Raw genomic sequence first — 22183 nt, forward strand, 5'->3', positions numbered from 1 at the left:
TCATTCATTTAATTAAAATGAAACCCTAAATCTGTTGACTATTGGTATCCTCATGACACTGTTCTATAATGTGACAGAAAAGACGAAGGTGAAGAACTATGGTTTTGGCCGCTGTTACCCAGGAGGTAGCAGGTGGCAGGCCGTTTACACAAATTAACTCGTTTTTGCAGACGAAGTTACCCTAGGCTGCCCGCTCGGATGAGCCTGCGAATTCAGGCCCGACCCAGGCCCCTCCAGGTCAGGAAGGTACGAAGAGCCCGCTGGATTCACACAAGGCAGGGGCGCCTTCGCAGGTGCGAGTGGATTCTGGGTATCGCGAGCGTAGGCCGGGCGCAGCCCCTCTGGGCCTGCGGGACTGAACAGGCAGGTGCGTCCCAGCGGCCGGGCGGGCCGGGTCTCCCTCCTGCGGGCAGGCGCCTGGCTGCGGGACGCGGCGGGCGGAGCGGGGGAGCCGGGCGCAGCGCCCCCTGGGCCTGAAGACTGGCGGGCGGCGGGGGCGCGCGCGGGCCGGCGGGGGCGCGCCGCGTTGCGAGGCCTGCGCGCCAGGCTGCGGGAGCCATGCGGCGATCGAGGAGCTCTGCGGCCGCCAAGCTGCGCGGGCAGAAGCGGTCCGGGGCCTCCGGGGCCTCCGCGGCCTCCGGGGCCCCCGCGGCCGCTGCCTCGGCCCCCAGCGCCATCCGCACACGGCGCTCCGCGAGCCAGGCCGAGAGCAAGAGCCAGGCGGCGGCGAAGCCGCCGTCGGAGAAGCCGCGGCTGAGGCGCTCGTCGCCGCGGGCCCAGGAGGAGGGCCCGGGGGAGCCGCCGCCGCCGCCGGAGCTGGCGTTGCTCCCGCCACCGCCGCCGCCGACTCCCGCGACCCCGACGTCCTCGGCGTCCAACCTGGATCTGGGCGAGCAGCGGGAGCGCTGGGAGACGTTCCAGAAGCGGCAGAAGCTCACCTCCGAGGGCGCCGCCAAGCTCCTGCTGGACACCTTGTGAGTGCGGCGGGCCGGGACGCGCGGGAGCCGGTGCCACGCGGACCCCTCGGCAGGAGTCGGGCTCGCCGCCCGCGCGCAGGCCTTGGGCGCCTTTCAGCTCTGATCCTTCCACGTTACGGAGCCGACGCGGCTCCCCCGTTAGCACTGGGGTTGTTCGCTAATTCTAAGGGCGGCGGGGCGGTGCTTCTAGGGCTCTGTGGTCCGGGAATTGAAAGGGGGCTTCGTCCGGAGCTTGAGGGCGCGCGCGGCCGTCTTGGGACACAAAGGGTCTTTCCCGGCTACAAGCATCGTGCTCGGGGACGTTGTCTCTTGCTGGCGCGCAAAGGGTGTGGGGGCCTTTCCTAATGAAAAGAAGATATATCCCACGGCTTTCTCTTACCCGAATCCCGTTTTTTTTATGTTTGCACACGTGTTTTTGAGGGTAGGTGGAAGGGAAAGGTAGAATCGCTGAAGCAAGCATGAGTAGTTTTGAACTAACTGGGAAGCGAAATCCCGTCATTGTTCCAGGCACTGCCAGGGAGGGAGCAGGGGGCGGGGGTTATTGATCTGGGAGAGAAGCGCGCGCAAAGAGATGCTCCGGCGGCGGCGGCGGGGATGCCTGCGCAAGGAGGCTTTTATGTGCTCCGCCAGCTAATGCTCCCGGCCGCTCGTCGTCCTGGCTGCTCCACAGTCTTTTAGATGGCCCAGTGAGCATCCCGAGTGTCCGCAAGTTAGAAAAGAGCTGTTAACTGGGCTGTTAAAGGGCTGCCTTCTTTTCTCCAAATGTGATCTGGATTCCTGCTTCGGGGAAAAGTTGTGCTACGGAGAGATATTTTAACGGCCTGATAACGTATTTCAGTGTCAATTTTACGAATTAAAAAGAACAATCAAAACACTAGGGGGAAAGACCGACAAGAATAACCTAGCAGTTGCATAACCTGAGAATTACTTCTTTTCTTGAACATGTTCCTTTGAGCTGCTTGCAGAAGAAATTCTCTTAGTTAGGATGGGTCGTCCCCGACAGAAGATATATATTTGGTTTTCTGTGTGCTTCATACATATTTGGTTTTCTCTGTGCTTCACTTTTTGGTTTTTCATCTTGGACTGCACACTGAATTTTTAAAAAACGTTCATCCATCAAACATTTTTTGAGTACCTATGGGGTAACGGCTGCCTCTGGGCAGAAGGAATATGAAGATCCTTAGGAATGTAAAACTCATGGTGTCTTCAAGGCATACAGAAAAAGAAAAAAAAAAGGAATGTAAAACTCAAATTTGAGGTAAATTTTGACTTTAAGACAAACTGATAAATGGTCAAGAAAAAGATTTAAAATAGTGACATAAAAGAGATGTTTTTCTCCCACTAGATTGCCATGACTTTGTACTTATAAAGTCCACTAAATTATATTCAAAAAGTGTGTATAACTGTACCATTTTCATTACAATATTGTATAGAAAACAGTTTGGGAGAATATATAGCAAATAATTACCTGTAGATCCCTCTGGGTGTAAAGATTACAGGAGGCTTTCACTTTGAGCACTCTCAGATACTGTAAAGTTTGGATTTTTTACAATAAGCATTATGTATGCCCCCAAAATTAAAATACATAAACTTGTAAAGAAACATGAAAAAATGATCAGTCTTAATCATGCAAATTAAAACTGCAGTGAGCTATTTTTCCTATGATTATTGCCGGAGACTGTACTGTGAAATGTTTTCTCATTTGTGTATCGGGTAAGAGTGTTCAGTCCTTTTGGAAAGCAATTTTATGACATTTATCAGATCTTAATGTTCATTTCTGAGTTTGGCTTATATATGAGCTTTAAAAGGATTAAAATGGTATATAGGCCAGGTGAGGTGGCTCACGCCTGTAATCCCAGCACCTTGGGAGGCCAAGGCGGGCGGATCACCTGAGGTGGGGAGTTTGAGACCAGCCTGACCAAATGGAGAAACCCTGTCTCTACTAAAAATACAAAATTAGCCAGGTGTGGTGGAGCATGCCTGTAATCCCAGCTACTCAGGAGGCTGAGGCAGGAGAATTGTTTGAATACTGGAGGCAGAGGTTGCAGTGAGCAGAGATTGTGCCACTGTACTCCAGCCTGGGCAACAAGAATGAAACTCTGTCTCAAAAAAAAAAAATTGTATGTAATGTGTATTACAACTATATAAAACGCCTGTGTATGAAGAATAGTGGAAAGAAATAGAGTAAAAATATGAGCCTTTATTAACTTTCTCAAAAGGCTCTTCGGAACCTCTGGACTTGATTGAGTACCCAGTCTTAATTTTCATAGCAGCCTGTACCTCCTTTATCACAATCATAATTAATTATTATTTGAGTAATTTGTTAATGTCGGTAAGGGCAGCAATCGTGTCTGCTGTGTCTTGTTTACTGTTCTCTCCTTCGTGCCCAGCTCATAAAAATTTTTAGTATTTGAGGCTGGGAGTGGTGGCTCATGCCTATAATTCCAGCACTTTGGGAGTCCAAGGTGGGTGGATCACGAGGTCAGGAGTTCAAGACCAGCTTGGCCAAGATGGTGAAACCCTATCTCTACTAAATACAAAAATTAGCAGGGTGTGGTGGCAGGCATTTGTAATCCCAGCTACTTGGGAGGCTGAGGCAGAAGAATTGCTTGAACCCAGGCGGCAGAGGTTGCAGTGAGCCAAGATTGCACCACTGCACTCTAGCCTGGGCAATAGAGTGAGACTCCATCTCCAAAAAAAAAAAAAAAAAAATTGTATTTGACATATAAATAAAAATGTTTGGTAGTGGGTTAGGATCCCTCACATTTTCGAAATGTTTGGAATGTTCTATTTTGCAACTTAATACAATTTAAGAAATTGGAGAAAAGAGAGCTCATAGATAAAGAAGGTGCTGAAACCATTCTTGACTTAGAAAATTGACAGTATCTCCCTAAAAGCAGAAGTGCATTTGGTTGTCATGTAGAAAAGACTTTTGTCTAATCTTACGTCTTTCATTCAACAACGAAAAGAAAGAGAGCAGGAGGTAGCTATTCAGAAATTCTTATCTTTCTGATTTTTGTTTCATTTAGTGAATACCAGGGCCTGGTGAAGCACACAGGAGGCTGCCACTGTGGAGCAGTTCGTTTTGAAGTTTGGGCCTCAGCAGACTTGCATATATTTGACTGCAAGTGAGTATTTTTTTTTCCCCCTAAATTGACTTAAAAGAATTTCAGAGTTAAAATGCAGTATTTCAAAATAATCTGGGGAGTTGGGGTACAGAGGAAACATTGGCCATGGGCTGGTAACTGCTGAAGTCAGGTGATGGGGACAGAAAGGTTCATTGTTCTATTCTTTCTCCTTTTGTGTGGCTCACCACAGAGCTTCAACAGCATGGCCCAGGTGAGACAGAGCAGGGTCCTCAGGGCTTGTGACTTGTGGCAGCGTCACCCTCAGACTGACACTGCTGAGGAGCCGGGGGCGGTTAGCTGCAGGTGTGCCTGGCTGGGTACTGAATGGAAAGCCTTGGGCAGAATCTTCGTAGGAGTCTGGAGTTGGGGATAATTGGAGGGTGCTTTAGTGAAGGGTGTGTACACCTAGAGGCTCCCCAGGCCCTACACTCTCGCTCTGCTCTTTGGTTGAGGCAGATGGTGCTGCTGGCTGTGGAGGGCCTGATTTGTACCACCTTCCCCGGCATTATGATGGAGCAGGGACGACAGGCTCTGGCTTTGGGACCCAAAGTTGGCATGCAGCTAATTATTTAACAGCATCCAGTCCTTTTTGCCCCTAGGTACCGGAATTATATATGAATAATAAGCACATACGATGGAATTACTCAAATGGAGAACTGACCAGGCTACTAACAATAGAGTCCAGATTGGAAAAGAAGCACTGTGGAATAACTTGTGAGAGGATTCTATACTAAATTAGAACTTTTTCAAAGGTGGCCTGAAAAGAGGGGACTTCAGTTTAATTCCAGAGATGGTAATTCTGGGGACGTGTTTTACTTGGAGCTGGACTTTTTGTGACATGGTGATGAAGAAAGAGGGCAACCTAAACATCCTTGTCCATTTTTGATGTGGATGTCTCAGAGACATCAGGTTGTAGAAGTGTCTGAAATTTGTTTTCTAAGTGTCTCTGAAGTCCAGCGCTTCTCCTTCACTATAAAGAACTGGGGGGTGGGCAGTACAGACGTGTCTGTTGGTCCTGTGTTCTGAGCATTGCGGAGCCTCGACTGCTGACTTGGGACCCCCCTGGGCTCTGCTGTACCTGCAAACCAGAGGCCCTGGATATCCAGGCCTTTGCCCCAGCTCCTCAGCCCTGGATGGTACTGAAAAGAGCCTTATCTGTGGGGTCGGCTGGCTCTGAAAACATATCAGGCTGGGCTGCTCAGGCACAGAGGACGCAGGTGGCTGCTCACAATCTGGAATTTGCTCTCTTTCTGTAGCTGCAGCATTTGCAAGAAGAAGCAGAATAGACACTTCATTGTTCCAGCTTCTCGCTTCAAGCTCCTGAAGGTCAGTGCTTAAGAGCAGGGTCAAGGAGTGCAGAACCCATTGGTGAGATTTACAACACTCCCCAACGAACCCTCAGCATGCTCTCTGTAGCATGGGAGGGGCCTGGAGCTTAGCAGGGCCTCTCACGGGTTTGGTTTCAGATTGACATTTAAAAGGTGGGCTGGGCGCAGTGGCTCACGCCTGTAATCCCAGCACTTTGGGAGGCCAAGATGGGTGGATCATCTGAAGTCAGGAGTTGAGGACCAGCCTGGCCAACATGGTGAAACCCTATCTTTACTAAAAATACAAAAATTAGCTGAGCATGGTGGCGCATGCCTGTAATCCCAGCTACTTGGGAGGCCACGACAGGAGAATCACTTGAACCTGGGAGGCGGAGGTTGCAGTGAGCCAAGATCGCGCCATTGCACTCCAGCCTGGTTGATGAGCGAAACTCCATCTCAAAAAAAATGAAAATAAAAAATAAAAGGTTGTGTTATTTTTTACCTTTATTTTTTGGAGGCCTATTTGGTATTGTGGAAACATTTTCAAATTCAGAGAATCAAAAAACAATAAAATCACCTAAATTCTATCAACTAAAGGTAACCACTGTTAATATTTTGGTGTCTGTCCTTGTGTATTATTTTCTACTCTGAGAAAATACATCTGAGACTACATCCAAACCTATTGTCTTATGTTTATTAAATAGAATTTTACCATTCTTTTTGTTGATAATCTGCTTATCTCATTTCCCAATGAAAAGCTTATATACATATTTTTAACTTTAATTTTATTATTTTGGGGAATTTTTTGTACTTGGTACAAAATTTGAAAGGTAGAAGAAAATGTATATATACACAGTGAAAAGTCTTTCCCTACTGTCCCCATGCCCCAGTCTCCCTCTTCCCCACAGCCGATTTCCTAGTCTACTTATCCCATCACTGTCTCTGCATCATTGCACTTCTAGGTTGAGTCCAGTTTTTTTCTGATTATCAACAACACTGTGGTGAACCTCCTTGGTATAAAGTTTTGACAATTTAGAAATTTTTTCTTCAGGATCCATTCTCTTAGAAATAAGTTATCTGGCTATTCTGGGCACACTTCTATACCCTGCTCTACAAGGAGCAGTGAAAAAAAAAGAGAGAGAGAGAGAGAGCGCTTTAATTCCATCCAGATAATGCTGGATAGCTTGGGACCACCTGGCAGTCCTTTGCTGCTTTTCTGTGCTGCAGTGGCTATGGAGTGAGCAAGGCTCCTCAGGGAGCTAATTCTATAGGAAGCACAATTCTGGATGGTATGTTAGTGGCTGGGGAAGCGTAAAGAGGGTTAACAATGATAAGAAACCTCTACCCCCTCCCCTTCAGCTGTCTGATTTCTCTCCCTAAAGGTAGGCCATTGTTTCTTGGATCCCTCTTCAAAGATACACATGCATATAAAAGCACATACAGGCCAGGCAGGGTGGCTCATGCCTGTAGTCCTAGCACTTTGGAAGGCCAAGGCGGGCAGATCACTTGAGCCCAGGAGTTCAACACCAGCCTGGGCAACACAGTGAGACCCCCATGTCTACAGAAAATAAAAAAATCAGCTAGTCGTGGTGTTGCATGCCTATAGTCCCAGCTACTCGGGAGGCTGAGGTGGGAGAATCACTTGAATCTGGGAGGTCAAGGCTGCAGTAAGCCGTGATCATACCACTGCACTTCAGCCTGGGTAACAGTGAGACCTTGTCTCAAAAAACAAAACAAAACAAAACAAAAACAAAAAACAACACACATACCAGTATATAGCCTTAAAAAAAAAAAAAAGAAAAAGGAAATGGTAGTATACCACATACATTGTTTTATACCTTGCTTAACTTTTTTTTTGAGACAGTCTCACTCTGTCGCCTAGGCTGGAGTGCAGTGGTGTGATCTCGGCTCACTGTAACCTCCGCCTCCCAGGCTCAAGTGATTCTTCTGCCTCAGCCTCCTGAGTAGCGGGGACTGCAGGTGCCCGCCACCACATCTGGCTAATTTTTATATTTTTAGTAGAGTCGAGTTTTCGCCATGTTGGCCAGGCTGGTCTTGAACTCCTGACCTCAAGTGATCTGCCCACCTTGGCCTCCCAAAGTGCTGGGATTACAGGCATGAGCCACTGTGCCTGGCCTATACCTTGCTTAACTTTGTAACCTTGGCAATTGTTCCATGTTAGTATTTGTAGCGCTGTCTCATTCTTCTCAAAAGTCGGAGAATATTCCATTTTATGAGTGTCCATAATGCCTAACGGGTCCTCTATTGATGGACATTTTCAATTTTTTCAATCTTTAGCCTTTATAAACGGTGCTATAGTATCTATATACCTATGTCATTGAGACATTTGTAATATATTTGTAAGATAAATTTCAAGAAATGGAATTATGTGCTAAAGCGTATGTACGCTTTAAAATTTTGGTAGATATTGGTGAATTGTACCAATTCCTATTCCTGTGACTGATGTATGAGAGCACATATTTCTCTACATACTTGTCAATACCATGTTAACAGCTTTGATTTTGCCCACCTGACAGTGAAATACATCTCACTGAAGTTCATTTGGGTGAGCATTTCATAGGCTAAAGAGTGATTTATTTTTCTTTCTATCTGAACTGGCCATTCATGTCCTTTCTCCAGTCTCCCATTTGTATTATCCATTAAGGAAATTAGCCTATCTATGATGTCTGGCAAATATTTTTTTCCTGGTTTGTCCTTTGTGGATAAATTAAGCACAGCCATCTGTTTTCTTAAGACCTTGAGTCGTTCTGTTTGGGGACATGGAGAGCCAGACCCTTGGGTGAACTGTTTCTCCACGTAGGCCCTAGGAAGCAAGCTCTCTCCCTCCCTGATGTGATGTATGAGGGAAGGCTCAAGGCTCAATTCTGTGTGCAGCTGACCTAAGGGAAGCTGTAAGCTGTCACGCTCCAGACTGACATGACTCTGTATAGTGTAGATGGGTCTCTGTCCTCAAGAAGGTCCCAGTCTCTTACAGGAGATAGGAAGTGGCCTCTTAATACAAAGAGCCCTACAAAAGACCTCCCCCCCATTAAATTTTTTTCAATATATATTTTTTAATGGTGCAGTCTCAGCTCACCGCAGCCTCCACCTCCCCAGGCTCGACTGATGCTCCTACCTCAGCCACCCAAGTAGCTGGGACTACAGGTGTGCGCCACTGCACCTGGCTAATTTCTGGAGTTTTTTTTGTAGAAACAGGGTTTTGCCATGTTGCCCAGGTTGGTCTTGAACTTCTGGGCTCAAGCAATCCGCCTGCCTCGGTCTCTCAAAGTGTTGGGATTACAGGCATGAGCCATCATGCCTGGCCAAAGATGTATTTTTTAAGTGACAAAAAAAATCTCTTTGTGGCCAGGCATGGTGGCTCACACCTGTAATCCCAGCACTTTGGGAGGCCGAGGCAGATGAATCACGAGGTCAGGAGTTCGAGACCAGGCTGGCCAACATGGTGAAACCCTGTCTGTACTAAAAATACAAAAAAATGGCCGGGCACGGTGGCTCACGCCTGTAATCCCAGCACTTTGGGAGGCCGAGGCGGGCGGATCACAAGGTCAGGAGATCGAGACCACGGTGAAACCCCGTCTCTACTAAAAATACAAAAAATTAGCCGGGCGCGGTTGTGGGCGCCTGTAGTCCCAGCTACTCGGGAGGCTGAGGCAGGAGAATGGCGTGAACCCGGGAGGCGGAGCTTGCAGTGAGCCGAGATCGCGCCACTGCACTCCAGCCTGGGCGACAGAGCGAGACTCCGTCTCAAAAAAAAAAAAAAAAAAAAAATTAGCCGGGCTTGGGGGCACGCGCTTGTAATTCCAGCTACTTGGGAGGCTGAGGCAGGAAAATCTCTTGAACCTGGGCAGGCGGAGGTTGCAGTGAGCCAAGATCATGCCACTGCACTCCAGCCTGAGAGACTCTGTCTCGAAAAATAAATAAATAAATAAACAAACAAACAAAGCTCTTTGTAAAAAAGAACACCTGTTTGTCTGTTTTCACCTAGGGAGCTGAGCACATAACGACTTACACATTCAATACTCACAAAGCCCAGCACACCTTCTGTAAGAGATGTGGCGTTCAGAGCTTCTATACTCCACGCTCAAACCCTGGAGGCTTCGGTGAGTAATGGGGATGGACTGCAAGCTCAGGGGGACACAGAGAGGCCCGTGGTGCTCTCACTTAAAGTCTTGGTTGGACAGGGGGACACTGACTAGACCCTGTCACATGCGTATCTTAGAGGAACAGGGCTCCTCAGCAGAGCGCTTTCCACGTGATAGAATGTGAGTTGGGCTCTGGTGAAACTTGTCTGAATCCCATATCTGAATGTGGTGAAGTTGGACTCAGAGCCCATCCAGGTTGTGATTCTCATTCACTGGTGCTGCCAGAGCTGGTGTTGCTGGGGATCGTGTTGAAGGGTAGGGGGTAGAGGGGTGGGGAGATGGGCTTGTGGGGCCAGGGGAGGCAGGTTTAATAATGACAGGGGTTAAGGGAGTGAAGGAGGCAAGATTGGGGAGCATTGATAATGCCATTTGAAAGCTTTTTGGTTGTTCAAAAATTAGGCAGGACTGGCTGGCTGCGGTGGCTCACACCTGTATCCCAGCACTTTGGGAGGCCAAAGTGGGAGGATTTCTTGAGCTCAGGAATTTGAGACCAGCCTGGGAAACATAGCAAGACCCTATCTCTGTTCTTTCTAAAAAATAAACAAGCAGGGGACCCTCCAAGCCCCGCTTCAGGGCCTACTTGGGTCTGACAGTTGTTGAGAATCATACCAATTGTAGTGTGAATTGAAGGGGAAAGCAGAGGTGGAAGATGTTCCTGAGGACTCTTGTTCTCTGTGTCAGTGCAGCCTCCAGAGCTGCGAGAGCAGCTGTGACTGTCAGTGTCTTTTGCTTTATGTCAGTGTCTTTTGCAGAGGGGTGCATGGTGTCATCCTTACCGCACCCCCATTGCTTCAGGGGCTCTGTTCCTCATCTGTCACATGGAGACTCATTCCTGTCTACCTCGCAGAACAGGAAAGAGTTTTGAAAAGTATGAAATCTTGTACAAATGGGAAGACATTTAATTCTTAGAAAGTTATCTATCTAAGGCCAGGCATGGTGAGACCAGCCTGACCAACATGGAGAAACCCTGTCTCTACTAAAAATACAAAATTAGCCAGGCTTTGGTAGTGCACACCTGTAATCCCAGCTACTTGGGAGACTGAGGCAGGAGAATCACTTGAACCCGGGAGGCAGAGGTTGCCAAGAGCCAAGATCACACCATTGTACTCCAGCCTGGGCAACAAGAGCTAAACTCTGTCTCATAAAAAAGGAAAGAAAGTTATCTATCTAAACACAGGAAAGGCCTATGAATTCTTTAGGCCGCCAGTCAGAGATTGCTCTGGGCTGTGCCTTTCTGCATGTTGTACTGTCAGCTTGGTATTGAATGATGTCTAGCCTTGGCCATCCCTGGTTCAGGGAGTGTGATTCCCATCTGGCAGCTGAGGAAAGTGAGCCAGAGGGCTGAAGCGGTAGGCCAGAGCCAGTGCTTTCCGAGCCAGCTGGCAGCCTGTGGGTCTCATCGCTGAAGCCATAAGCTGTGGCATATCCTTTGGAATCCCTAATGTGTAGCATGATGATGCCTGCAGGTGGGAGCTTATCCAGGAGCCAGTACACCATCTGGTCTCACTCATACTGAGGATCCCTCTTTGTCTGTGCCACTTTCTCCTAGGAATCGCCCCCCACTGCCTGGATGAGGGCACTGTGCGGAGTATGGTCACTGAGGAATTCAATGGCAGTGATTGGGAGAAGGCCATGAAAGAGCACAAGACCCTCAAGAACATGTCTAAAGAGTGAGCTTCTGCCTCTCCTGCCCTGAAAAGGAGGAGTGATTGGGGCCAGCAACTTTGCTTTCCTTGCCGTGCCTCGGTGGTGCTCCTGAATGTGGCTGACCTGGGCTGCTGGTTCCGTTGACTAGGGCCATCTTGATCTCTGCAGTTTGCTCCAGCTACCAGTTTCTTTAGGCAGCTCTTTGTCCTCCCTCTGCCCAGATTTTGATGTAGTCTAGTTGACATCCTTCTCTTCCCAACTTTTGTGTGATCTTTTAGGAAAAAAAAATAAATATTTTTAACATTAAAGCAGTTACTTTGGTTTATCATTTCTTTTGTACTGTGATTTGCTTCTGAGGCCAGTCAATTAATAGCAGATATGTACTCAGCACTATCAAGATGTTTGCAACCAGGCATTGTGGCTTAAGCCTGTAGTTCCAGCTAGTCTGGAGGGTTGATCGAGCCCAGGAGGTTGAGGCTGCAGTGAGCTGTGTTCACGCCACTGCACTCCAGCCTGGGTGACAGAATGAGACTGTCTCCAAAAAAAAAAAAAAAAGTTTGTAGCCAAATTGGAAAGAAGACATAAACAATTATTAAAAATGGAAGATTGTGGCCGGGCATGGTGGCTCACACCTGTAATCCCAGCACTTTGGGAGGCTGAGGCGGGTGGATTACTTGAGGTCAGGAATTCGAGACCAGCCTGGCCAACATGTTGAGACCCTGTCTCTACTAAAAGTACAAAAATTAGCTGGGCATGGTGGTGTGTGCCTGTAGTACCCAGCTACTTGTGAGGCTGAGGCAGGAAAATCACTTGAACCTGAGAGGCAGAGGTTGCAGTGAGTGGAGATTGCGCCACTGCACTCCAGCCTGGGTGATGGAGCGAGACTCCATCTCAAAAAAGAAAAAAGAAAAAAAAAAAAAAAAAGGCTGGGCACCATGGCTCACACCTGTCATCCCAGCACTTTGGGAGGCCGAGGCAGGTGGATCACCTGAGGGCAGGTATTTGAGACCAGGCTGGCCAACATGGTGAAACCCCATTTCTACTAAAAATACAGATTAGCCTGGTGTGGTGGTGGGCGCTTGTAATCCCAGCTACTCAGGAGGCTGAGGCAGGATAATTTCTTGAACCCAGGAGGCAGAGGTTGTAGTGAGCCAAGATTGCGCCACTGCACTCCAGCCTGGGTGACAGTATAAGACTGTCTCAAAAAAAAAAAAAAAAATTGTGAATGGTTACAATCCATGTGAGCTGTAAAGATAATAAGAGCTCTAAGAGTTCAAAGGAGAGAATTCAGGGAAGCCTTGAGGAGAGAATGATTTGAGTCTATTTTTAAAAAGTTAAATCAGCTTCTAATTTCTTTTTCAGTTGTAAAATACACATAAAATTTACCATAAACTTAATTTATTTAGAGACAGTCTCCCTCTTGAGTTATTTTGAGACTGTCTTGCTCTGTCACCTAGGCTGGAGTGCAGTACATGAACATGGCTCACTATAGCCTTGACTTAGACTTAGATCTCCCCACTCTTAGCTTCTGGAGTAGCTGGGACTACAGGTGTGTGCCACTACATCCGGCTAATATTTTTTGTAGAGACAAGGTCACTCCATGTTGCCCAGGCTGGTCTCAAACTCCTGGGCTCAAGCAGTCCTCCTGCCTCGGCCTCCCAAAGTGTTGTGATTACAGGCATGAGCCACTGTACTTGGTCTTAACCATTTTTAAGTGTACAATTCAGCAGTGTTAAGTACATTCTCATTGTTGTGCAGCCAACACTGCCATCCATCTCCAGAACTCTTCACCTTGCAAAACTGAAACTCTGTACCCATGAAACAACAACTTTGATCCTGTTTTTAAAGGAAGCAAGATTTTGGCTGGGCACGATATCTCATGCCTGTAATCCCTGCACTTTGGGAGGCCAAGGCAGGTGGATGGCCTGAGATCGGGAGTTCAAGACCAGCCTGGCCAATGTCGTGAAACCCTGTCTCTACTAAAAATACAAGAATTAGCTGGGCGTGGTGGCAGGCACCTGTAATCCCAGCTACTCGGGAGGATGAGGCAGAATTGCTTGAACCCAGGAGGCGGAGGTTGCAGTGAGCTGTTTGCGCCATTGCACTCCAGCCTGGGCAACAAGAGCAAAACTCCGTCTCAATCAATCAATCAATCAATCAATCAATAAAGGAAGCAATATTTAAGGAGACAGGAGAAGTAACTGTGAACAGAGGTACGCACACATGCGAAAGCCAGGCTGAAGCTGCATGTGGTGGTGCACACTTGTAGTTGCAGCTACTCAGGAAGCTGGGGACCTCATGGGCCCAGGAGTTTTGAGACTGCAGTGAGCTTGATGGTGTAATGCATTCCACCCTGGGAGACACAGCAAGACCTCATCTCAAAAAAAAAAAAAATGCCGGGCGTGGTGGCTCACGCCTGTAATCCCAGCACTTTGGGAGGCCGAGGCGGGCGGATCACAAGGTCAGGAGATCGAGACCACGGTGAAACCCCGTTTCTACTAAAAATACAAAAAATTAGCCGGGCGCGGTGGCGGGCGCCTGTAGTCCCAGCTACTCAGGAGGCTGAGGCAGGAGAATGGCGTGAACCCGGGAGGCGGAGCTTGCAGTGAGCCGAGATTGCGCCACTGCACTCCAGCCTGGGCGACAGAGCGAGACTCTGTCTCAAAAAAAAAAAAAAAAAAAAAAAAGGCTGAATTGGAGGCTTTTAATGGGAAGAAGTAATGAAGAGATCAGAAAGGTATGTTGAGGATAGACTGGACGGTCTTGGATATTAGGCTCAGGAATTTGGCCTTTATTTTGTAGGCATTGGGAAGCTGTGACCACCTCTGAACAGGATGAATAAAGCCTGGCCTGATACCGTCTTCTGATTGGTTGCCATCTCCCTCTTTTCTTAACTTCACATTGCCCCATATTACTATCATATTAACTTTCCTCAAATATTCCTGCCATTACCAAATACTGAGTACAAATAATGGCAAATGCTTAATAAATATTTGCTCTTTGCTTTAGGCAAATTAATCATGAAATGATTTGTGAGGTAGACTAGACAAGGAAAAAGAACAAGGAGAAGAAATAAAGATCTCAGAACAAAGGTCTCTGAGGAAAAAAAAAACATTAAAAAAAAAAAAAAAAGCCAAGTGTGGTGGCTCACACCTGTAATCCCAGCACTCTGGGAGGCCAAGACGGGTGGATCACCTGAGGACAGGAGTTCAAGACCAGCCTGGCCAATATGGTGAAACCCCATCTCTACTGAAAATACAAAAATTAGCTGGGCGTAGTGGCGTGCGCCTGTAATCCCAGCTACTCGGGACGCTGAGGCAGGAGAATGGCTTGAGCCCAGGAGGCAGAGGTTGCAGTAAGCTGAGATGACACCACTGACTCCAGCCTGGAAGACAGAGTGAGATTCTGTCTCAAAAACAAACCAACCAACAAGAAAGAAATATAGACAGCCAGGCCAGGCATGGTGACTCACACCTGTAATACAGCACTATGGGAGGCTGAGGCAGGAGGATTGCTTGAGCCCAGGAGTTCAAGACCAGCCTGGGCAATATAGTGAGACCCCCTATCTCTACAGGAAACAATAAAATACAATAAAAATGGCAGTTTCTCGGTTTGCTGTGCTGGGGTTCTGTGTGGTAACTGCCTCTTCAGAATCACTGATGGCCAGGTTCACTCCTCAAGACTGGAAGGAACACCCACAAGGATGGGATTTTCGAGGTCAGAACTCCAGGTATTTTTAATTTTTAAAAAAATTTTAGGCCGGGCGCGGTGGCTCAAGCCTGTAATCCCAGCACTTTGGGAGGCCGAGACGGGTGGATCACGACGTCAGGAGATCGAGACCATCCTGGCTAACACGGTGAAACCCCGTCTCTACTAAAAAATACAAAAAACTAGCCGGGCGAGGTGGCGGGCGCCTGTAGTCCCAGCTACTTGGGAGGCTGAGGCAGGAGAATGGCGTGAACCCGGGAGGCAGAGCTTGCAGTGAGCTGAGATCCGGCCACTGCACTGCAGCCTGGGTGACAGAGCGAGACTCCGTCTCAAAAAAAAAAAAAAAAAAAAAAAAAAAAAAAAAATTTTAAAATTATACAGGGGCCAAGCACGGTGGCTCATACCTGTAATCCCAGTACTTTGGGAGAACATGGCAAAACCCTGTCTCTACTAAAAATACAAAAAATCAGGCCGGGCACGGTAGCTCACGCCTGCAATCCCAGCACTTTGGGAGGCCAAGGCAGGTGGATCACCTGAGGTCAGGAGTCTGAGACTAGCCTGGCCAACATGGCGAAACCCCATCTCTACTAAAAATACAAAAATTAGCCAGGCATGGTGGCAGGCACCTTTAATCCCAGCTACTAAGGAGGCTGAGGCAAGAGAATTGCTTGAACCTGGGAGGCGGTGGTTGTAGTCAGTCAAGATTGTGTGCCATTGCAATCCAGCCTGGGTGACAACGAGACTCTGTCTCAAAAATAAATAAATAAATAAATAAATAAATAAATAAATAAATAAATAAATTAGCTGGGTGTGTTGTGCTCACCTGTAGTCCTAATTACTCAGGAGGCTGAGGTGGGAAGATCACCTGAGCCCAGGAAGTTGAGGCTGCAGTGAGCTGTGATCACACCATTGCACTACAGCCTGGGTGACAGAGCGAGACTCCGTCTTAAAAAAAAACAACTTTTTTTTTTAGAGATATGTGATCACAGCTCACTGTAACCTTGAACTCCTTACTTCAAGCAATCCTACCACAGCCTACAGGCGTGTGCCACCACACCTGGCAAATTTTTAAAAATTTTTGTAGAGATGGGGTCATGCTATGTTGCCCAGGCTGGTCTCAAACTCCTGGCCTCAAGTGAGCCTCCTGCCTCAGCCTCCCTAAGTGCTGGGGTTATAGGTGGGAGCCACAGAACCTGGTTGCATTTTTTTATTTAATCACATCTTGATCTTTTCATATCAATAAACATATCCTCATTATTAACTGTTGTGTAGAATAGCATACTGTGGGTATAGTTTATTTAGCTATTCTTTTTTTCATGGAAATTATGATTGTTTCCAGTTTTTTGCTACTACCAAGAGTGTTAACAGTGAACATTCTTGTACCTCTTTATACATACATATGTGTATTATTTGAGAATAGAGAAGTGGGATTGCTGAGCTGAAAGATATGCATTTGTTTTTTTTTTTTTGAGATGGAGTTTCGCTCTTGTTGCCCAGACTGGAGTGCAATGGCATGACTTGGCTCACTGAAACCTCTGCCTTCCTAGTTCAAGGGATTCTCCAGCCTCAGCCTCCCAAGTAGCTGGGGTTACAGGCACCGGCCACCATGCCCAGCTAATTTGTTTTGTATTTTTTGTAGAGATGGGGTTTCACTATGTTGGCCAGGCTGGTCTCCAACTCCTGAACTCATGATCCACCCACCTCGGCCTCTCAAAGTGCTGAGATTACAGGCATGAGCCACCACACCTGGCCGAGTTTTAATTTTTGATGGAGTCAAATTTATTAGTCTTTTTTTTTTTTGTCTTAATGGCTCTCTGACTTGGGTTTTCTGTTTTTGTGTGTGATTTCTTTCTTTCTTTCTTTCTTTTTTTTTTTTTTGAGATGGAGTCTGGCTCTGTTGCCTAGGCTGGAGTGCAATGGCATGATCTCGGCTCATTGCAACCTCCACCTCCTGGGTTCAAGCGATTCTCCTGCCTCAGCCTCAGCCTCCTGAGTAGCTGGGATTACAGGTGCGTGCCACCATGCCCAGCTAATTTTTGTATTTTTAGTAGAAACGGGGTTTCAACATGTTGGTCAGGCTGGTCTCAAACTCCTGACCTTGTGATCCACCTGCCTCAGCCTCCCGAAGTGCCAGGATTACAGGCGTGAGCCACCGCATCTGGCTGTAATTTATTTCTTGTTTGAGAATATCTTTCTGGGACTAGGTGTGGTGGCTCACACCTGTAATTCCAAAACTTTGGGAGACCAAATGAGGAAGACCACTTGAGGCCAGGAGTTTGAGACCAAACTGGACAACACAGGGAGACCTCATATTTGCAAAAAATTTTTAAAAATTAGCTTAGCAGGGACGGGCGCGGGTGGTGGCACATGCCTGTAGTCCCAGCTACTTGGGAGCCTGAAGCAGAGGGTTCCTTGAGCCCAGGAATTTGGGCTGCAGTGAGCTGTGATCACACCACTGCATTCCAAGCCTGGGTGACAGAACAAGACCCTGTCTGAAATAAATAAATAAATAAATAAATAAATATATAAATGGATTTATCAGTGGCCAATAAACAGTAAACTTTTGTAAACATTCTATCACATAAGTGAATGTTTGCTTTATTCAAACGTTCGATGTTATTATTTTTTGCCAACTTGATTTTTCAAAATTCTGAAAAAATACTGAGGCCTCCTACTATTATTGTGGTGTTTTGTTTATTTTTGTTTTTTAATAAAGGTCTTGTATGTCTGGGAGGTTTTGTTTTATGTATCTGGCTACTGTGATGTTGGGTGCCTATCATCTCACGGAGTGAACCTGTTAACATACCCATCTTCATCCAGTTTAGTGCTTCTTGGTGTCATATTGGGCTTGGCCTGGATTTCTGGTGTTGCTCTTCCTTCTTTTTGTTCTCCTGCTATATGGTATATGGTTGATCCTTTTATTTTTAGCCTTTGTTACTTTTAGATGTACCTAGATTTTATTTTCTAACACATTGATTTGACAGTCTGTTTTGGTCGGGAAATTCAACCTATTCATATTTTTTGAAGTAGCTCTGATTTTATTCTTTTTGTATTACTTCTATTATATTTATTACATTTTATACTATTTTCCTTTTTTCTTACTTTTGCAGTCTTTTAAGTTTCTCTTCGTTTCCTGCTTTCCTCTTTGTTAATTGAGATCCCATGCTTTTCAGTTTCAGTCCTGGAACTGTATACCTTTCAGTTCCTCACAATCCAGACTGCAGCCCATCACTTGTCTGTTTGTCGCCCTGCACCATGCGGCTTTACCCCTAGCCCAGCCCAGCCTCCCCTTGACCCCAGAGGACACCATTTTTTTTTTTTTTTTTTTTTTTTTTTAACGAAGTGTCGCTCTGTTGCCAGGCTGGAGTGCAGTGGCGCAATCTTGGCTTACTGCAACCTCCATCTCCTGGGTTCAAGTGATTCTCCTGCCTCAGCCTCCCGAGTAGCTGGGACTACAGGTGTGCACCACCACGCCCAGCTAATTTTTTGTATGTTTAGTAGACAGGGGGGTTTCACCATGTTGACCAGGATGGTCTTGATCTCTTGACCTCATGATCCGCCCGCCTTGGCCTCCCAAAGTGCTGAGATTACAGGCATGAGCCACTGCACCTGGCCTGGTTTCTTTTTTTTTTTTGAAACAGAGTCTCATTCTGTAGCCCAGACTGGAGTGCAATGGCACAATCTCGGCTCACTGCAACTTCTGCCTCCTGGGTTCAAGTGATTCTCCTGCCTCAGCCTCCCGAGTAGCTGGGATTACAGGCATGTGCCACCACACCCAGCTGATTTTTGTATTTTTAGTAGAGACTCCTGACCTCAAGTGATCTGCCTGCCTCGGCCTCCCAAAGTGCTAGGATTACAGGTGTGAGCCATGGTGATGGCCCCCAGAGGAGACCTTTTGAATACTTTAATCTCCCCCTTCTCACTGGGAACTTAGGAATTTCATAGCATATTTGTGCTTCTGTTTTAAAAATCAAAGCTGCCTAGGATTTGGCGGGCTCTTTTAGTGTACTCAGTCTTCTTGAGATTATGGAAGTTCTCCTGTATTACCCTCCTGCTTTTGCTCCTTCTGAAACTTCCATTATTCATGGAAATCATTCATCCATTAAGGCTCTCCTTAATGTGTTTTCAAATCTCTTTCCCACCCTTATTTCTATTTCTTGGCTTTTTAACCTCTTTGTTCTGCAATCTATCTTCTGCTTGATGTTCCACATTACTAATTTGGTCACCATGGAGAAGCATGCTTTTTCGTCTGGGTCAGTACCCAGGCTTTCCCTACTATTTCTGATAAAGTCTCTTCCATTTAATTGCTACGTCAGTGAGATCTGCCCTATTCCCCTCCGTCTGAGCCTCCTCAGGTCAGGGTTCCCCTTTTCTGTTGTGTCTGGTTGCTCTCGGTTTTTGTGTTTCCTTAATGAGTCAGGGCTGCTGAGTAGTGGCCAAGTGGGGAGTGGTTTCTGCTCTCTGGACCGAGGTGAGAACTGGCAAACAGTCAGCCCTTGCTGAGGATGTGGGTGGGGGATGGTTTGCAGGTCTCTCTGACAAGGGGTGACCCTCTCCTGATTTCAGCACACACACCCCGGCCTGGCTGCTCTCCAGGCCTCTGAGCAAGTGGATGCTGCCCCTCCCAGAGGATTCTTAGTTCACTGAGATCCTTTCTATGTGGGCAGTTGGAGGAAAGAATTCTCTCTTCTCTTCCTTTCTTTTTCTTTTTTTCTTTTTCTTTCTTTCTTTTTTTTTTTTTTTTTTTTGGTGTTCCTTCAAGGAACCATGAGATTCTGATTTTTGCTCCAGGCTTCGGCGCTACTGCTGCCTAGTTCTGCAAGTTGTTAACCAAACAAGGGCATCCAGTTAAGTGGATGCTTAAGTCTCTGCTCCTCTGCAAGGCTGTTGGTGGCTGTCCCTGGGGAGGGAATGTGTTGCCTGCAGGAAAGACTACCTTTTGATAATTTGCACAAGGACACTCTTTTCTTGCTAGGACAAGTGTCCCCAGGGCTGCATTGCATCTGGAGGGTACTTTCCTCACCAAGGCACTGGTAGTGGCTGCCCTAACTGGCTTCCAGGGGCTTCCTTCCCTCCTGTGCTGCGGTCCCTTGGCTCTCTGCTGGTACCAAGGAGAGCCTAGTTCTGGTCTGTCCTCTTTCCTGAACCCAGAGTAGAACTTGCAGTCTCAGATGCAGCAACCCTCTTTTTTTATTTTTTAAATTAAATTAAATTTATTTATTTATTTATTTTGAGACGGAGTATCCCTCTGTCGCCAAGGCTGGAGTGCAGTGGTGTGATCTTGACTCACTGCAACCTCTACCTCTCAGGTTCAAGCAATTTTGCCTCAGCCTCCCAAGTAGCTGGGATTATAGGTGTGAGCCACCGTGCCGGCCTATTTTTACTTAATTATTTCAAAAAAGTGGAATGTACAGTAAAACAAAACAGGCAGGAAGGCTGGGCACAGTGGCTCACGCCTGCAATCCCAGCATTTTGGGAGGCCGAGGCATGCGGATCATGAAGTCAGGAGATTGAGACCATCCTGGCTAACATGGTGAAACCCCATCTCTACTAAAAATACAAAAATTTAGCCGGGTGTGGTGGCAGGAGCCTGTAGTCCCAGCTACTCAGGCAGCTGAAGCAGGAGAATGGCGTGAACCCAGGAGGCGGAGCTTGCAGTGTGCCACTGCACTCCAGCCTAGGCGACAGAGCGAGACTCTATTTCAAAAAACAAAATAAACAAACAAACAAACAAAAAAGGCAGGAAATAAGTTTCAAATCTCACCATCCAGAAGCAATATTAATAATTTTGTTCGGCCGGGTGTGGTGGCTCAAGCCTGTAATCCCAGCACTTTGGGAGGCCGAGATGGGCGGATCACGAGGTCAGGAGATCGAGACCATCCTGGCTAACACGGTGAAACCCCGTCTCTACTAAAAAAAATACAAAAAACTAGCCGGGCGTGGTGGCAGGCACCTGTAGTCCCAGCTACTCAGGAGGCTGAGGCAGGAGAATGGCGTAAACCAGGGAGGCGGAGCTTGCAGTGAGCTGAGATCCGGCCACTGCACTCCAGCCCGGGCGACAGAGCGAGACTCCGTCTCCAAAAAAAAAAAAAATAATAATAATAATAATTTTGTTCATCTTTCTAACCTCTAAGATTTATACATATAAATATACATATATATATATATATATATATTTTTTTTTTTTTTTTTTTTTTTTTTGAGACAGGGTCTCATTCTGTGGCCTAGGCTGGAGTGCAGTGGTATGATCATGGCTCACTGCAGCCTCAACCTCCTGGGCACAAGTGATCTTCCCTCTTCAGCCTCCTGAGTAGCTGGGACTATACATACCCACCACCAAGCCTGGGTAATTTTTAAATTTTTTGTAAAGATCGTGTCTTACTATGTTGCCCAGGCTGGTTTCAAACTCCTGAGCTCAAGTAATCCCCCTGCATCAGCCTCCCGAAGTGCTGGGATTACAGGTGTGAGCCACTGCACCCGGCCTATACACACTTTTTTTTTTTTCCTTTGAGATGGACTCTCACTCTGTTGTCAGGCTGGAGTGCAGTGGTGCGATCTCAGCTCACTGCAATCTCTGCCTCCCAGGTTCAAGTGATTCGCCTGCCTCAGCCACCTGAGTAGCTGGGACTATAGGCGCTCGCCACCACGCCCGGCTAATTTTTGTGTTTTTAGTAGAGACGGAGTTTCACCATGTTGGCCAGGATGGTCTTGATCTCTTGACCTTGTGATCTGCCTGCCTCGGCCTCCCAAAGTGCTGGGATTACAGGCGTGAGCCACCGCGGCCAGGCCTATAAATGCACTTTTTAAAAACTTCACATGATATCAAAATTCTCCCATCCAAATGATCCATAAACAATAACAAAGTCCTCTACAATTATAAATGTTCATTGTTGAAAGATTACCTTGCCAGCTAGTATTTATCTTTTGGATATATATCTTTTGATATATATGTATTTATTTATTTGTATACTTGTGTATATATTTATTCAACAAAAATGGGATTGTGCTATTCCTAACCCTTTTAAAAATTTAATACGGTGTGAACGTTCTTCCTTGTTAGAAAACACAATTGCATCACTGGATTTTTCCAGTTTTGCTATTATAAATAATACAATGATGATCTTGTGTATATAATTATTGTTGTTTTTTTGGAGACAGAGTTTCGCTCTGTCACCCAGGCTGGAGTGCAGTGGTGCGATCTTGGCTCACTGCAGCCTCCGCCTTCTGGGTTCGAGCAATTCTTGTGCTTCTGA

At 46.7% G+C, this 22183-nt stretch overlaps 1 protein-coding gene across 1 annotated transcript; it reads left to right on the top strand.

Annotated features, from left to right (window-relative positions):
* The first annotated feature begins 526 nt into the window (after positions 1-526).
* Positions 527-11533, top strand: LOC105491093 (centromere protein V). The gene is made up of 5 exons (XM_011757259.3): positions 527-974; positions 4007-4105; positions 5362-5431; positions 9419-9533; positions 11125-11533. Exons 1-5 carry the CDS (start codon positions 559-561, stop codon positions 11247-11249), a joined length of 825 nt encoding a protein of 274 aa, XP_011755561.1. The 5' UTR covers positions 527-558; the 3' UTR covers positions 11250-11533.
* The last annotated feature ends 10650 nt before the right edge of the window (positions 11534-22183 follow it).

Source organism: Macaca nemestrina, chromosome 17 (genome assembly GCF_043159975.1).
Source record: "Macaca nemestrina isolate mMacNem1 chromosome 17, mMacNem.hap1, whole genome shotgun sequence".
In the NCBI taxonomy this organism is placed as follows: domain Eukaryota; kingdom Metazoa; phylum Chordata; class Mammalia; order Primates; family Cercopithecidae; genus Macaca; species Macaca nemestrina.